Consider the following 17,198-nt stretch of genomic DNA (forward strand, 5'->3'; position numbering starts at 1 on the left):
TCGGTGAGTTTGGTATCGAAATCACCGGTTTCAACTCTCAAATCATACTTCCTGCTGTATGCCAATTCCACTGTCCTTGTTTTCTAGTTGAGCATGATGCATACTAGTTACATGTTCTTGATTTTGTTAGGGTTATTATTCTACACAAAGTTGAACAGCAAGAAAAAGATATAGCAGTTGAGAGTACAATTAGATTTTTTCCCTTTTAGAATACTTTGATACCAAAAAGAACAATTTAGAGAATCAACAAAATTTTCTTCGTTCCACATGTCACGGGCCACAACCTGCTCACGCAGCAACACTCAAAGACACCGGAAATCTCGGACTCCAAATCTAACTCTTCGATCTGTCTATCTGCTGTTCCTGTCAACGGGAACAACAACCTTTATGGCCTCCAACCCAAATATTTTGCTTGCTCAACTCAATCCCAACCTAATAACTGGAGCCTCGAATCGGTCGATCAGATAGTTTAGAGTGTCAACGGACCCAACATTTTGCTTCCTCAAACTCCAACCCAACCTCACAGTGGTCACAACGTGATTCATTGTATCCATTACTCAATGCAAGCAATTTACCATTGAGGAGGCCATGACAAACCCAAACCACATTCGAGCCACCCGGTGGCTCGTGACGCTCGCACCCCACCATGCCGCTCCATTAAGCCGCCCCTCCAAAGTCACAACCCGAGCGGCGACATGTCACGGGCACGGAAGCATTCCTTGGGACCTCTGCGTCTCCCTCGCCTGTGACACCCCACGAAAGCACATGGAATCCTATGCTGCAGCACTACGCATACATACACAGCAGCCTCTCCTTTGCCACTGTTCATGAGCTCCTCTATTGCCTGAGCTCTTTCTTCTTTCCTTATCTTTCGCATGTGATTTCACCCCCCTTTATTCGTCCGTGACTTACTACTACCGGACAAGGAAGTATGAGGAAGTAGAGGACAAGGAAGGGCGAAGGGGGAGAAAGAGTGAGATGAAATGTGTGCCATATCATGGCCGTGATAGCCTCAAATTACGGCGTTCGACGGCCCTCGTTACCGCCATCTTATGTGGGCGTTGTCCGCTGAGGAAGACGACTTGGCTTAACCCGTCCTTTTCTTTTCCAGTTTCTTACCTTAAACGTGGGTATTAGTCTTACTTAATTCGTCGAATTGGGTTTGAGTCGTGTCGTCGTTCTCAACGTGTCAATCCGTGTTCCGGTTTCACGCAGCTAATCCCGTGACCATGAACGCCTCCCCAAGCCGACGCCGTCTTTCTGTTACCTCCAACGAACAACTGCCGGAGACCCACCTCCTCGTTCCCCTATAAAGCTTCTCCCAGCAGCCACCATGCTCTCCCCACCATCTCTCAACTCAGCGTAAACAGAATGGCCGCCAAAGGCTTCCTGTTCTTGTCGCTGATGAGCCTCAGCTTGCTCCATTCCCCTTCTCCGGCCTCCGCCTTCAACTATGCCGACGCTCTCGCCAAGTCTATCCTCTTCTTTGAGGGCCAGCGCTCCGGGAAGCTCCCCGCTAACCAGCGCGTCACATGGCGCGGCGACTCCGGCCTCTCTGACGGCTCCTCTTGCAATGTCTGCACCTCTGACAGCACATTTGAGTTCCTGTCGTTGCCGTGCTTACGAAGGCTTTGCATGGGCGTGCGTTGCAGGTGGATCTGGTCGGCGGCTACTACGACGCCGGGGACAACGTCAAGTTCGGCCTCCCGATGGCCTTCACGACGACGATGCTGGCGTGGAGCATCATCGAGTTCGGTGGGCTGATGCATGGTGAGCTCGGAAACGCCAAGGCCGCGCTCCGCTGGGGCACGGACTACCTCCTCAAGGCCGCCACCGCCGCCCCCGACGCTTTATACGTTCAGGTGATCGACGAAGACGTCGAGGCATGGGTTGCTGCGGCAGCACCGCGTCTTACTCCTTTTCCCGTGCATTGCAGGTGGCGGACCCGAACCAGGATCACCGATGCTGGGAGAGACCGGAAGACATGGACACCCCCCGCAACGTTTACAAGGTGACGAGCCAAAACCCCGGCTCCGACGTCGCGGCCGAGACCGCCGCCGCGCTGGCGGCGGCTTCCATTGTCTTCAAGGATTCCGACCCAGCTTACTCTTCCAAGTTACTCCACACTGCCACCCAAGTAAGCGTACGAGGACATGGCGGATTCCGATCTGCCTTTTAGTTCCATGATTCCATCTGACGGTGAACGATTCCCGCGCTGCAGGTTTTCGATTTCGCTAACCGGTACAGAGGTTCATACAGCGATTCACTGAGCTCGGTGGCGTGCCCATTTTACTGCTCCTACTCTGGTTATAACGTAAGAGGCTTGATCTGCTGCAAGCTACGAACTTGGCCTCGATTGACTTCTGCAGCAACTGCTGACTAAAACTTGATGTGCAACCAGGACGAACTTCTATGGGGAGCTTCCTGGCTTCACCAGGCGTCGCAGGACGTCTCCTTCATGTCGTACATCGAGTCCAACGGCCACACTCTGGGAGCAGAAGACGATGACTACTCCTTCAGCTGGGACGACAAGCGCGTGGGCACCAAAATTCTCCTTTCCAAGGTAGTGACGATGAAGTCTTCCTCGGAGAGCTTCCCTTCTTGCTAGCTCAGCGTAAAGAGACTTGAGTTCTCCGTCTGGGTTTCTGCGCAGGGATTCTTGCAGAACGGGATTGAAGTGCTGCAGTTGTACAAAGCGCATTCGGACAACTACATCTGCTCACTGGTGCCAGGAACGAGCAGCTTCCAAGCCCAGTACACACCAGGTTGGTGCTGCTCATCACCCGTCTTCCAAAGCCGTGTCCTCGAGGCCAAGACTAACCATATCACGTTCTTGTGAGTAGGGGGGCTCCTCTACAAGGAAAGCGGGAGCAACCTGCAGTACGTGACATCCACCGCCTTCCTTCTTCTGACCTACGCCAAGTACCTCGACTCTAACGGGGGATCGGTCTTATGCGGCACGTCGAAGGTGGCCGCCGCCGACCTCGTCTCCGTAGCCAAGAAACAGGTGCGTTAAACAAGGATCAGAAGTTCGAAGCAAGAAATGTAAGCTTCGGCAACCATGCAGCTTGCTGACGTACCGAACTTCGAAATGGCAGGTCGATTACATACTGGGAAACAACCCGGCGAAGATGTCGTACATGGTGGGGTTCGGGAGCAGATACCCGCAGCACGTCCACCACCGCGGCTCGTCGCTGCCGTCGGTGCGCGCCCACCCGGGCCGCATCGCCTGCAGCGAGGGGTTCCAGTACCTGTATTCGGGGTCGCCGAACCCGAACGTCCTCGTCGGCGCCGTCCTCGGCGGCCCGGACAGCCAGGACCACTTCGCGGACGACAGGAACAATTACCAGCAATCGGAGCCGGCGACTTATATCAATGCACCGATGGTGGGAGCTCTGGCCTTCTTCGCGGGGACGCCGATGTAGTGGGCTTGGCCGTGGCGTGGCGGTGGATAGTATGCAGCATGGTAGAGTGGGATTTAGCAGTGTCAAGCTCCCCTGACCATGCAACCAAATTAGCTATCTTGTCATCTACATAACCCAGATGCTTGTACTATGTTGTTATCTTATTATGATCACTGCAACTAACGACCCACTGCACTTGGCTGTTGTTGTACCTAAATACTTGTGATACGAACCAAATCGTTAAACAATTGGTAACTAATAACTAATAGAATCAGATACACCTCCTAAAACATTGACAATATATTGAGAGTTCAATACACCATCCGATAATAAAAATCTAATTGTTTTTACCATCAGCAAACAAAGGCCTTAGAATCGAGTTCCATCATCTGACAAAATATATATTCCTCTTGTCATCTCATTTAACAGTAGTAATTAATTTGATCATAGAACTCAGAGCTAGCATATGATGGAAATCATCACAAACGGTATGATCCTAGAACTAACGATGATTCTGTGCAACCACGCATCATATGAACTAACGAAGTAAAATAAAATTTGGCTTTGGCAGGAGGAAGATTTTAGACCTCCAACTGCTTGATGGAAGCTGATAGGTGAGCATGAAGGAAGCCTTTATCTAACTGATAACAACAAAAAAAGACACTTCATACTTCAAATTAGATACAAATTGAAGTTTAATCGAGATCTCCAAACACATGCATGTTTACTTCGACAAAAACACTAGATAATCACGGAAAAATGTCAGCCTAAGTTCCAACCACCAAAATGTGCTAACCAGCAGCGTTGATGCTAAATTTTCTTTTAAGTAGGAAGAGTAAAAACTACATGGAACTTACAAAGCAAAAGCTAAACCTTAAATATCCCTGTGTAGTTGTGTGTATATACTGTCAAAAGTCACCACATGGACCTTCAAGACTTAATACATGGTCACGCGAAGTGCTCGTGGACGCACAGGAGTCTTCGAGGGGCTTACCCTAAAAGTACAGAAAGGAACAACATTGTATTTACGAATAAATATTCAAGGAAATTAAACGATGCACAGCGTTTAAAAAATGAATGAAAATATCATATAAGGCATACCTTATTGGCAAGGATCCTAAAACCACACCACTACAGTTCAGAGCAGCAGTTGCACTATCAGCCTGAAATTACAAGTTCCACATAATGAAATCAGATATGCCCAGGAATCAGCATTGCAGTTAAATTTACATAGTAGTAATTTATCATGTTTACAACAAGCCATAGTTTCCCAATTATTTAGGCATTTATATTATGCAAACAAGAGATAAGATAATGAATAATCAGAGAAAGACCAATGATGTTGGCGATAGAAAATAAAAGAAAAGGGAAGGCCAACAACAGAATATAAATCAGTAAATTCTAGCTCCATGTACATTAGAAGTTCTGTTAATGTTTAATTGTTTCCATTCATGATAACTAGGTTAAAAATGATAGCTAGTTGTTATATGCAGAATGATATGTAAGACTGTAGTCAAATGTGTTATACATTTCAGAAGTATCTTCTGTTTGTATCTATGTATCATATACCAATTTTCCAAGACCCAATGTGATATTTTATTATCAGTATTTCATATTTGCATCCATGCTTCATAGAACTTCAACCAACACCATTTCGCTATCATTGTGATCAATTCCAAGCCCCTTTAAACGATTTTATCTTTTATAACACAATAGTGTGCATTCATAATTAATTTTTCTCAGGTGAACCTAAATTTTTCAGGTAGAGCAGGCTTATGTTGACCCGAAATCAACCAGAACATAACCTGACCACTTCTGTCCGAATTATCACACCAAGAATTTATCAGACAACACAAAAACCATGCTAAACTTGACAATAGAAAGTGTTACACGTTGTTCTCTGCTCTTTGCAGTCAACCTTTCAGAGAATGATTTCTTGCAGCCAACATCTAGCACAAATAATGCTGAATCGCGTAAGTTTTCATAGCTCCATTAGAAACAGGACTTCAAAAATAGATGTGCTACTTATCATCTATGCAGTACTATTCAAGCATATACAAGGTATCTAATTTGTCTTGGAAATGCAAAGAACAAGTTTGATCAGCAAAGAACTACTTGGGCTCACTCTGCTAGTCCAACCTCTTTTATTCCAATGACTTCTCTTTATATGACAGATTAAAGTAATCAAGTGTGACAAATACCCTTTTATATCTCACTGTACCTTTGCGCTGCTGACATCAAGTTCACAGGATAGTGATCAGAATTTAGGTTATACTACCTGGGATCAGGATCAGTGAATGGTAAATGGTAAAAATTAGCATAAATAGCAATGCAATAAATGGATTATCTGCAACTCTTCAAGATGTGATATTTTATTGGTTTGGGCTCAATTTTTAAACAGCAACAAAAACAATAGCACTTGATAAATGAACTATAAAGATGCAAAGGAAATTGGAAGAACACATAATAGCAGCAACACCAGATATCTAAAAGAACGTTCAGCACAAGGACACAACACATTACATTTAGGGTTTTCACAATTGTGTTTCCCATAATGATCTTATATTAAGTGGTCAAGAGAAACTGCACATCTATTTTCCTACAAATCCACTGTCTGACTCTAGTAAAGACATTTTTATATGTGCCGCCATGTGGTTTTCCATTTTTGATGCATGCACATAATAAGTTAATAACATCTGATTTCTCATTTAGCAGGTATAACCCTCAATCTAGCATATGTATCCTTCCTGAACATTTGCTAGAATGGTAGGTGTATATCCAGATTACAGACACCCTAACAGGGATTGGCACCATTAAGTATACAGTATTCTTAGTAGACAGCATGGCAGTGATTAGTTTGATTTGACAAAAGGTGAACTAAGGTGCCTACAGCAGGAGTGCTACAAACAAAGACACTAGAAGGCAACTTTTTTGTCAAAGATACATGTTTATTACTTTTTTGGAGATGACAAACCACCTTAGCATGAATATCGTGTGTATATGCTTATGATCTGAGTGCCTATTGATTTGTTTTGAATGAAACTCATCTTCTAGATGATGAACAATAAAAAGAAGGGAAATTTAAAGAAAATATGACATAATTAAGATGAGTTTATGGAGTTAAAGATTCTAACCATCACAAATTCAACAAAAGCAATCCTTGTGGAATGATGATAATCTCCAAGCAGTCTTAGGCGATAAACCTGTACCATATGATTTGCGCTGTTAATTTATATTACAAAATTTACTTTCTTATATCAGAAGATATAAATTTGTATCTTAGACCACATGGAAGAATCTGATGAAGTCAAATAACAATGAAAAGTGCAACCAACCTCTCCACAAAGAGACTCAAAGAAGAGTTTAAGATCTGCTTGAGAAACCTATAGGAAAAAAAACAAGTTATGAAAGAAGATTGCAGAAAGAGATAAGAAATTTATTTAGACACAAACAATAATAGAATTGAATAATAAATACTATCATCAACCTTCTTGTCAATATTTGTACAGTAGACGGTCCTTGAGCACATCTCCCGTTCATCATCAGACTTAAGGCACAGAAATAAGCAGATAGACAACGATGAGAAGAATTCAGACAAGGCCTAAATGTCATTCACCAAAGATATACCTGATGAATTCATAGCTAAGAAAAAGCTCGTATTTTCAGTGTTCTCTTACCCTAGGCAAAAATGTTGGGTTGACAGGTGCAATTGCAGTTTTTGAAGGAAGCACCTTTACTGGATAATACCCAAGAACAGTTCCTGACAGATTTAAAGCAGCTCGTGCACCCTCTGTTTTTGAATGAGTCCATGGCAATGACCAGTGATGTGAAAAAAAAATCATTTAATTTGAGAGAGACCAACTATGCAGAAAGGACTTACCCTCATCAGTGAACTCTATGAAAGCAAAGCGAAGAACTGTATTTGGGTCACCACACATGCGACAGTCAACAACCTGAAGCAATACATGTAATATATTTAGAAGCATTAAGTCATTTGACGAGACACACAAGGACATAAAGGTAATGCACCTGTCCACAGTTGATGAAAAGTGCCGCAAGCTGTTCTTCAGTAACCTAAATATCAGCAGAAGCTACATTAATATTCCACTATGAAAGATTTGAAAGGTTAAGTAGGTGCTATGACAGTCACATCAATCTAATAAATATATTACTTCTACCTAATAATATTGTTTATGATACCTGTTTAAGAGTCTCAGACTCTGAACTAGTGCAGCACATAAGGCTACAATTGATTAAAAAAAAGCACAGAATATCTATCAATTACTTAAAGCCAGCTATTGCATTAGGTCATATATTAACATTGAATAATGCTACTTCTGAGCATCCAGGACTCTCCTTATGATAGTAAGGCTCATCTATCCACAAATCACATATATTAGATGCAATACTTAGTCTAACACTGTGGATTTGGTGACTTGGATGAGGGTTGGGCTCTTCCGGAACATGTTCAACATGGATCTGAGATGAACCCTACTGTAGAAATATTTGACGCATATGGTTGTTACTTTTTGCAAACAATGATCCACGACTGGCTTGTAAGCTAGGCTAGAGAGAGTAGCTAATTTTGCAAACAAAATTACCAGGTAATATTCCACCAAAATATAGAGATTTATTGAAGAATCTTAATGTTGAATTTGCAAATACAATAAGAAAAAATAAACTTCACTTTTAAAACAAATTTAGGTGGCACTATGTGTCAAAAGCCTGTAACATGAAGACTTTCTTATTTACCAATTTTTGGCAACGAAAACAACTATTATCAAAAAAGTTCATGCATCCAATTCTGAAACTAAAGAAATTCTTTGGTAATACCAGTCTTTGCCTAGAAAATTTATATTTTTGTGTGCAATTAGATTTGGAAAGTCATCATTCCTTAAGAGTTACCAAATTTATAAAATCAAATACCATATATATTTTTTCCTTTTCCTATTAAGATGTAGAAACAAATAAATCATTCGTATTATGAAAATGATCATCGTTGTTCAACATGCCAAAATGATTCAAAATATATCTTTTGCATAATCAAACACCAAACGGCATTGTACAACAAAGTACACTTTTTAAGAACCTAATATTTATATAAATGTGAGAATAGCCATATCTATGTCAGCTCAATAAGCCTAGAATGTGGAGTTCCACCTGAACCAGCTTAACTAATCCCCTCCATCAATCTTATGTTTTGCATTCTACAACTTTCAAATCATACATGCATGTGACAGAATAGTTCTCAGTTACAATCAGTTATCTACAAATGTATAATGGTCATTCATGAGTTTCCAAATGTTAATATCAAGTTATAGATAAGTGAGTTGAAAAATAAATTAAATATCTGACAGTTAAAATCAGGTTAAAGTCCAGTGGGTTGCAAAGTAAACTATCTTGAACCAAAAAACAATAATAATAACTCAATTAGACATGTCAGTTGACAAAGTCCTACAATCAATATTAAACTAAATCAATTATTGTAAAACCAAAAACTGGGCAAACGAAAGACACCTTAAAGTAATATAATCTTCTACGATGAAAACTAGTGGAAACAAAGAACAGAATAAAGTTTTGCGTCACTGAAGCTCTCATCACTCACAGAGGTGCGGACCACTCTATATTTCCTTTTGCTCTTTGGAATTGGGAAGAGTTCTAGAGACAAAAGTTTGAGATGTGTATATGGACTCAAAGAAATATATGAAAAATATCCTCACAAAGACTTTAGAAAGCTGTGATTTGAAATGGCCGACCATGCATGATTCATCTGTTCATTGCTTTTCTTCACCGTCTTAGGTAGGCACATATTCAAACATTTCAATCTAAGATTACATTAATACATGATATACATGCGTGCTGATCATATTATGCCTTGGCCTATATACAATCACCCCAAACCAGAATGCCTAAAGACCATCAACACATCAGCAAAAAAGAAGATATCACGATATGAAAAAGACATGGTATGATCATTTACAGTATGGAACAACACACATCTGTAAAAGAAGGCATATATCAAATCAAAAGTACACGAATGGATGATCCTCCTAACCTGATGATCAATGTCGGAGACATACACGGTTCTCCTTATCACCTCCTCTCTCTGCGCCAAACTCGTCCGACTGTTCATCCTGCGCTTCCCCTGGCCATATCCGTTCTTCTTCTAGTTGGAAACACCAAAATGTGTCAGCAAAGAACGAAGATGTAAGACATCGAAATGAGAGGGGAAATAGATTCTAATCCGAAACCCTTACCCGCCTCTCACCATTCCCAACAGCGCCGCCGTCCCCAACCCCGTTGCTCACCTCAAAACCACTCGCATAAAGCCCTCCACCAGCGGCGCCGTACCTGTTCCCCATCCCGGCGAGAGACGGAGGTACGAACTCCTCCGCCATCGGGTTCAGCTTCGAGAGCAGCTCCTCCAAATCCCGCATCTCCCGCTTAAACCCCTCCCCCTGTGACCCCACCACCGCGGCCGACGGTCCGTCTCTATTCAGTCCCAAGGCGAGCGGAGGCTTTGCGTGGAAGGAGGAAGCCGCCGGGGCGGCCGCGGAGGGGTCGCGGTGGGGGCGGAAGGCAGGCTGTCCGGATGAGGCCGAAGTGGAAACCAGATCCTTGGCACTGCGGGGGTCCGCCGCTCCACCGCCGATGATGGAGGGGCCCGCGGCTACCGCCAGATCGACGCCGTTCGCGCTCTCAACCACTGCCATGATCACAATGCCGATCGACCAGCTTCTTCTCTGTATATTTATCTCCTCCTTCCGCTCTGGCTTACTATATACTGAGAAGAGGAGAAGGTAGTTGGGTTCTGGGGAGGGAGGGGGAGGGTAACCTCACCGATCGGATCGGATGAGTCCCATCGAGGAGGGATCGGGTAAGGGAGACTGAAGAAGGCTTTTCTTTGGTAAGACAGGAGGAGCAGGGCGGTCACCGGATCCCTCTTCCCCCTTCCCTTTCCAGGCCCTTCACTCTGCTTCTCCTCCTACCACCACCACAGTCTCTCTCTACCTTCTTTCTCTTTCGCTTCCGTCTTACATTGACGGTTGGATTAAGCTTTAGGATCCGCGAACTCTTTAATCCGACGGATGAAAAGCTTTCCGAGTACATTACCGTAGCGTCCAACCACCAAAAGCCCTATGATAAAAAAGCAATAATTTAGCAACCGTGGCGGCAATCGTGGGTAGGAGTACCAATTGGAGAATCTACTTTGGGCCCACAAGGAGCCACCACCGCCACTCAGGCCCAGAGAGGCGGGTAAGGCTTAGTGTCGATCTAAGGAAAGTTGTTCCTTCTGGGTTATGTAATGAATGCCATGGCATGCAAGGATGTCGTGTGGGCGAGAGATGATGACATAGGACGGTATCCAAGGGCGACGCGTGGAGGAAGAAGGGTTGAATGCGCGCCACGTGTTAAATGGTGCAAATATATTGGCCAAGAAATACTCATTTATTACGATTTAAATCAAATACACAACCAACGTTTATTTCCACGTATGCATCGAAACTTCTCTCTGGAATAAATGGCTGTCATATGGTCCACCCACCATAATGATAATTCGAAACGTATCTCGTAACTTTACGTGCTTCTACAATAAATGACGCTGCTTTCATGGATACATGTCCTATACGTGATCATGATGTGCATTGCGATTAATATCGGGTTACTTAAGTTCGAAATGGTGTCAACATCACACAACAAACAGCAGCGATTACAGCCTCCAAAACCTCAACGACTCCACAATTATCTCTTCCAGTGACAGTTAAAAAGCCTGATTCCCAGTGTCGTTTTCGTGTTCTTTTTGACTGCCAGAAGTAAATTGCTCCCAATAAAAATAACGTGTATACGATGAATATTACGATTCTTGCAATCCCATTTGGAAGATTATAGTAATTGTCCACGTGTATATGATGAATATTACGATTCGTTTTCTCGTTGCATTTTTATTGACTCGTTCAAATAGACTTGTCCACTTGTGCTTTTTATTCACTTTTGATATTACTAAAATACCCTCAGATCACAGAAAAAGCAGCGCTGATTGACCGCAAGCGTGGCGGACATTATGGGTAAAAAAGTAATTTTGGCTATTGGGCGAGGGATGGGCACGTGTCGCGATGGCAGATCCGCAACGGCTGTTCCTCGTCGTCGTCGTCCTCGACGGCTCCAAAGGAATCGTTTGGTGACGTGGCACGATGGGCAGTGGATACTTCCGGCCACCCTCCGGACGCCACCCGGTTTTTCCACCACTGCGAACCCCCGAAGCTGGGGCCCGCACCTTCTCGTGGCCCCATACACCAGCCCATTAACTCACCCGGAGCAGCTTCCAAGGCCCCCGGGTACAAATACCCATGCGCCCATGCTCTCTCGCAGGACTCTCCACTGCAAACTGAGGGAGTGAGGGAAAGAGATAGCTGAAGTGACGTGAGGTGACTTCGATTAGATCGAGAGAAATTTCTTTGTGATCTTTCGTTAGTTTTGTTGCGAGAAGAGCTACCGCGGTGGCTGATTTGTTTTGGTTCTCTGGCTTTGGTTGCATGGTTTCGTGTTGAAATCATGTAATATGTGTTACATGTTGGTTGTTTCATGATCTCTGTTGTTAGATCCCTTTCCTTCTTCTACATTCCAGAATTTAAGGTCACTTCGTCTGATGATATGCCTCTTTTTTCTTCTTGTTTCACCTTTAATTCTTGTTGGTGATAGATCGAAGTAGTAGTGTTGTTTCGATGAATGATTTGTCTTCAGGTTATACAGTGACGTCTTTGGGTAGGGAGATGGATTACATCTTCCCAAGATTTCCTCGAAAAATAAAAAAGAAGTAAAGATAAACAACGATTTTTATCGATCAACCTAAACAGAATTTAAATGTGAAGTATCAAATGAATAGATCAGTTGGTTTATAATTGTTTGCACAGAGGATTCTTCAATGGTCTATTGTCCAATGCATGTGGATGTTAAACAATTTCTTAAGCTATACCGTTGTTTATATATAGTGATTCTTTTTTGAAAAATGAATTGCAGATGTTATTGAGATTATACAGAAATTATCTGATTGAAAGTATCTTTCTTTGCAGTGGACAATTCTCAATGGCTGCTGTAACAAAGTCACAATTCATCTCGAAAGGCTCATGCGCTGGCTATGGGGGTGTCGTCGACTCTGAGCCAAGGACCTTCCTAAACAGAAGGGTTCTACACTTGAGGAACCAAACCACCGCTTACGAAGGATTGAGATCTCGAAATGTGGTTGATTTGATTCAGATGCCGTCTAATGCCAAGGTGATTTCGAGGAAAACTGTGAGGGGAACTCAGAATCCTAGTCGTAGACCTTGGGCTGTTGTCATTTGTGGAAAAGGGATGAACATAGTCTTTGTCGGCGCTGAGATGGCTCCCTGGAGTAAAACCGGAGGACTCGGTGATGTTCTTGGAGGACTGCCACCGGCCATGGCTGTAAAGTTTTCATTCCATACTCCATTAGATTGTTTCTTTCTTGCAAGTTTTTACATTTGCTGCTCCAATGTTCTTTTGGTACCTTGTGTAATCTTTTTTTTATTTCCATGTATTATGATTAAATTTGATGGCCTCGATCCTCCTTTAGGCAAATGGACACAGAGTGATGACTATAGCTCCACGCTATGATCAGTACAAGGATGGGTGGGATACAAATGTCCTGGCTGAGGTATGTTGCCAGGTTATTGACACAGGTTCATCCTGCTGCATTTGTTAATACATTTGGCAATATTATGAAGATCATAATTGATGTGTGTTGTTATATGCAGTTAAAAGTTGGAAATGAAATTGAAAGAGTCCGCTTCTTCCACTGCTATAAAAGAGGAGTTGACAGGGTTTTCATTGATCATCCTTTGTTTCTTGAGAAGGTTCATTTAATATCTATGATAGAGATCATTTCCCTCTTTTTTTTTTTTCCTGATGCTGACTTTGTTTGGCTTATCAGTTTAGTGGCATAGAACTCACTGGGAATGTGCATGTATTAGGTGTGGGGAAAAACTGGAGGAATGATATATGGTCCTGTCACAGGAACGGATTATGAAGACAACCAGCTAAGATTTAGCCTTTTGTGCCAGGTGAGTGATTTTACTAATGCCAGGGAAGTTTGATTGTTTCCTGGATCAATAACATTTTTATGGTTGTGATACTCGAATGAAAAGTTTGTATGAATCATAGGATTTTTTTTTTTTTTTGGCATAAGTCTTTAAGTCTTCTCCCTATATCTGAAACAGTATTGCACTGTTTTCTATATTATTGTTTTATGATCTATCACTATGGAAACTAATTAATATGACAATCCTTTTTTGCTGAGACAAATGCGGTCTAACCATTCCATGTTTTGTCATTAGTTCTGATGAATGCTTACGCTATATTTGGTGCTTGCTTAAATCAATGGAATTCTTGCAAGTGATTATCTTTATTTGATAACCACTAATATGGTATACGTTCTCAGATATCCTCCATTAGGAATTAGAAAGGCCTTTTCTAATGCTTACTGGTTGAAGCAAGATTACTTGCTGTGCTTAACCATTTGCAAAACTCCTGCTATGTAACCCATGAGCATCCTTAACTTACAGCTAAGATTTAAGGAATTCCAAGATTGTGTGAAGTATATCACAGTCAGATTAGGAATCTGCGCACATGGATTTTTTTTATCACCATATCACCACTTCTTAGTCATCATCATCTATCCTTCTTATGCCCTAAATCAGAAATTACTTCTTGGGTTTTCATCTACAACATAATTTAACAATGCAAATCCATGGATCACCATTTTCCAGGCAGCTTTGGAAGCTCCAAGGATTCTGGATCTTAACAACAGCAGATACTATTCTGGACCATATGGTACAATTTTCATTCATTAATTTCCCAGGCTTTCTTTGGTCATTTACACCAGTGATTATGCTGTGACCATCATTATCTTACAAGCAGGGGACGATGTGGTGTTTGTTGCGAATGATTGGCACACTGGTCCTCTTCCATGCTACTTAAAAAGTATGTACCAATCTCACGGGATATACAAGAATGCCAGGGTAAGACTTCAGTGTAATTCAATTTCATTCTTCTTTCTCTAAGAACTACAAATGATGGAGGCAAGTGATAACTGAGACAGGGTTTGACTTGATTGTTAGGTTGCTTTCTGCATTCACAACATTTCCTACCAGGGCCGCTTTGCATTCTCAGACTTTGCGCTGCTAAATCTCCCTGATAAATTTAAATCTTCATTTGATTTCACTGATGGGTATGCCCTCATGTTTCTCTTACAGTCATACCAATTAACTGGATGTAGATGAATATCCTGGTGATGCAAAATCTAAGAAAATGTAATTTATTTTGCAGGTCTAACAGGCCTGTGAAAGGAAGGAAAATAAATTGGATGAAGGCAGGAATTATAGAATCAGATAGGGTTGTTACAGTGAGTCCGTATTATGCACAAGAGCTTGTTTCAGGTGTGGAAAGGGGGGTTGAGTTGGAGAATGCCCTGCGCATGACAGGCATAACTGGAATTGTGAATGGGATGGACACTAACGAGTGGAATCCCTCGATCGACAAATATATTTCTGTCAATTATGATGCAACAAATGTGAGGACCTACCAAAACCTTTTATCTTACTTAATTCAGTGCTCATTATAAAACTCATCAAAAATGATTTCAGGTGATGGATGCAAAGCCTCTGAATAAGGAAGCCTTACAAGCTGAACTTGGTTTACCTGTTGACCGGAACATCCCTGTTATAGCCTTTATAGGGAGATTAGAAGAGCAGAAAGGCTCGGATATTCTCGCTGCAGCTATTCCTGAATTCATTGATGAAAATGTTCAAGTGATAGTGCTTGTAAGTATGAAGATCTGCAAATAAAATTTGCTGTGTTTGACCTATTATTTATTTGAAAAGCGTAAATTCTACTTTGTTTGATCTACAGGGTACTGGGAAGAAGCTGCTGGAGCGTCAGCTTGCACAACTTGAAGATATGTTTCCCAATAAAGTGAGAGCACATATGAAGTTTAATGCACCTTTGGCTCATGAAATCATGGCTGGAGCAGATCTTCTTGCTCTTACCAGCAGATTCGAACCTTGTGGCCTTATCCAGCTTCAGGGCATGCGATATGGAATTGTATGTCTTCTGTTTCACCCTTTAGTATCATATTGATCAGTAACTTTGACTAGCTTTTGCCATAATCAAAGTGTCCCCATATTGAAGCAGCAAATATTTTATTAGTCCTGGAACAAATTCTTTGTTGTTCCCTTAGTCACCAACTCCCGACTTACTCATTTGCAGTTTAGAACCATTTACAAGGTCATGCTATCTGGACTTTTTTGACCTGGACTATCTTCTTCTAGGTTTCCACATGTTTATCATTTATACAAGGTTTTAGTTTTCTCACACCAAGCCTTTTCTAGCTGACCAAAGGTGTAGTTCATGAGATAGCATGTTCTGACCTGCCCTGTCATGAACCAGCATGGTGCCATGGACAGACTCATAAGCGGCACAGTATGTATTGGCTGGTATTTGAAGCAGAGAAGCAGCATACTAATACTTGAAGTAACTTCTAGTATGATGTTAAGGGGTTGAGGTTGATTGGGCAGCAAGTGAGGATGGCATCTAGCTTGAACAGTTTCTTGGATGGAATTATCATTATCATTAGCTAGGCATTTCGTTCCTCCGAGAAAAAAATGAGCATTTTGATTTGTAGATAGCAATAGAATTAAGGTCCTCATTAATTCTCTTACAAAGGGAAAAACTAATCATTTCTAAATTGTATTGTAGCCCCCCATGTGCGCAACAACTGGTGGACTTGCTGACACTGTCATAGAAGGCATCACAGGGTTTCATATGGGTCCCTTCAATGCTGATGTAAGGATGTTCTCTGATTAACTCACCCTTTGATGCACTAATATCATTCGACTGAGCAACAGTTATGTTTCTTTTTCTAGTGTGATGTTGTCGATAAAGATGATGTACAAAAAGTCATTCAGACAGTGAAAAGGGCCCTTAAAGTCTACGGCACACCTGCATTTGCTGAGATGATACAGAACTGCATGACTCAAGACCTCTCCTGGAAGGTAAGCCATAATACAATGAAGTGTTTCCATTTCGTTGTGCACTGTTATATGGAAGTTCGGAAGAATGCAGTGCAAAATTTCATTTTCTTCAGTATCGTCCGCATGCATATACTGCAAGACTCATGTTTCTTCACACTTACCTAATGCTCCAGGGACCTGCTAAGAAGTGGGAGCAATTTCTCCTAAGCTTAGGAGCTGCAGGTAGTGAAGCCGGCATCGATGCTGATGAAATAGCTCCTCTTGCAAAGGAAAATGTGGCCACTCCCTGAAAGTGACTAATGTCTATGTTATAGTGTTTGAGTTTGATCCTCCTGAATAAATTGCTATTATGCTCCAAGTTTAGTGCTGTCAGTGACTGTTTTCTCTCTAGTGAGGAATAAATATTGTAAATGAAGTACTATTGTACATAGTTTTGTGCTGCTACTTGAGAGAAAGTATGACATTTCACTCTAAACGATTGCTTATGTGAGAGGAGGTCCAATTTACTGCTTTGAGACTCTCTGTTGCTGTTTGTTTCCATGTCATGTGATACAATGCATTATGATCTAAGGTTTTAATTCTTGAATGACTAAACTTGTGATAATATTTATCTCAAAAGAAAAAAATGCACTGATATTTCCCTCAAGATATCATCATTCAAAACTATTTGTTGAACCCTGTGAATCACATAGGTAAATTGGAGGTCAAAGAGTTTGAAGTGTTTAAAAATCTTAATGAATTGAATTTG

General features: G+C 41.9%; 3 protein-coding genes across 4 annotated transcripts; 2 read left to right on the top strand and 1 right to left on the bottom strand.

The window, feature by feature from the left end:
* The first annotated feature begins 1,240 nt into the window (after window positions 1-1,240).
* Window positions 1,241-3,594, top strand: LOC103978891 (endoglucanase 1). Its single transcript, XM_009394846.3, has 8 exons — window positions 1,241-1,575; window positions 1,653-1,862; window positions 1,937-2,137; window positions 2,222-2,314; window positions 2,402-2,563; window positions 2,654-2,765; window positions 2,844-3,007; window positions 3,099-3,594. The coding sequence occupies exons 1-8, from the start codon at window positions 1,372-1,374 to the stop codon at window positions 3,423-3,425; spliced, it is 1,473 nt and encodes a 490-aa protein (XP_009393121.1). The 5' UTR covers window positions 1,241-1,371; the 3' UTR covers window positions 3,426-3,594.
* Window positions 3,595-4,208: 614 nt separating this feature from the next.
* On the bottom strand, window positions 4,209-10,410 carry LOC135604225 (polyadenylate-binding protein-interacting protein 12-like). Of its 2 annotated transcripts, none has more exons than XM_065094359.1 (10): window positions 9,662-10,410; window positions 9,460-9,570; window positions 7,434-7,478; window positions 7,285-7,357; window positions 7,082-7,194; window positions 6,892-6,951; window positions 6,740-6,787; window positions 6,539-6,607; window positions 4,506-4,567; window positions 4,209-4,399 (listed from the first exon to the last, which is right to left on the bottom strand). In XM_065094359.1, the coding sequence occupies exons 1-10, from the start codon at window positions 10,115-10,117 to the stop codon at window positions 4,342-4,344; spliced, it is 1,095 nt and encodes a 364-aa protein (XP_064950431.1). In that variant the 5' UTR covers window positions 10,118-10,410; the 3' UTR covers window positions 4,209-4,341. The 2 variants fall into 2 exon arrangements, with proteins under 2 accessions (XP_064950431.1, XP_064950438.1); XM_065094366.1 differs by having other exon boundaries at window positions 9,460-9,567; window positions 9,662-10,409.
* Window positions 10,411-11,577: 1,167 nt separating this feature from the next.
* LOC135604484 (granule-bound starch synthase 1, chloroplastic/amyloplastic-like) lies at window positions 11,578-16,965 on the top strand. The gene is made up of 14 exons (XM_065094375.1): window positions 11,578-11,830; window positions 12,476-12,848; window positions 12,997-13,077; window positions 13,178-13,276; window positions 13,394-13,483; window positions 14,189-14,252; window positions 14,340-14,440; window positions 14,540-14,649; window positions 14,748-14,991; window positions 15,065-15,241; window positions 15,330-15,521; window positions 16,176-16,262; window positions 16,343-16,471; window positions 16,624-16,965. Exons 2-14 carry the CDS (start codon window positions 12,489-12,491, stop codon window positions 16,738-16,740), a joined length of 1,851 nt encoding a protein of 616 aa, XP_064950447.1. The 5' UTR covers window positions 11,578-11,830; window positions 12,476-12,488; the 3' UTR covers window positions 16,741-16,965.
* Window positions 16,966-17,198: the final 233 nt, after the last annotated feature.

The sequence above is a fragment of the Musa acuminata genome, chromosome BXJ1-1 (assembly GCF_036884655.1).
Source record: "Musa acuminata AAA Group cultivar baxijiao chromosome BXJ1-1, Cavendish_Baxijiao_AAA, whole genome shotgun sequence".
NCBI lineage: Eukaryota > Viridiplantae > Streptophyta > Magnoliopsida > Zingiberales > Musaceae > Musa > Musa acuminata.

Coding starts and splice junctions, on each gene's coding strand:
- LOC103978891 (XM_009394846.3), top strand. CDS start 1,372: ATGGCCGCCAAAGGCTTCCTGTTCTTGTCGCTGATGAGCCTCAGCTTG. Junction 1,863..1,936: donor CCGACGCTTTATACGTTCAG/GTGATCGACGAA, acceptor CGTGCATTGCAG/GTGGCGGACCCGAACCAGGA. Junction 2,564..2,653: donor CCAAAATTCTCCTTTCCAAG/GTAGTGACGATG, acceptor GTTTCTGCGCAG/GGATTCTTGCAGAACGGGAT.
- LOC135604484 (XM_065094375.1), top strand. CDS start 12,489: ATGGCTGCTGTAACAAAGTCACAATTCATCTCGAAAGGCTCATGCGCT. Junction 14,441..14,539: donor GGATATACAAGAATGCCAGG/GTAAGACTTCAG, acceptor CTTGATTGTTAG/GTTGCTTTCTGCATTCACAA. Junction 15,522..16,175: donor AGGGCATGCGATATGGAATT/GTATGTCTTCTG, acceptor ATTGTATTGTAG/CCCCCCATGTGCGCAACAAC.
- LOC135604225 (XM_065094359.1), bottom strand. CDS start 10,117: ATGGCAGTGGTTGAGAGCGCGAACGGCGTCGATCTGGCGGTAGCCGCG. Junction 7,195..7,284: donor CATAGAGTTCACTGATGAGG/GTAAGTCCTTTC, acceptor ATTCAAAAACAG/AGGGTGCACGAGCTGCTTTA. Junction 6,788..6,891: donor GTACAAATATTGACAAGAAG/GTTGATGATAGT, acceptor TTTTTCCTATAG/GTTTCTCAAGCAGATCTTAA.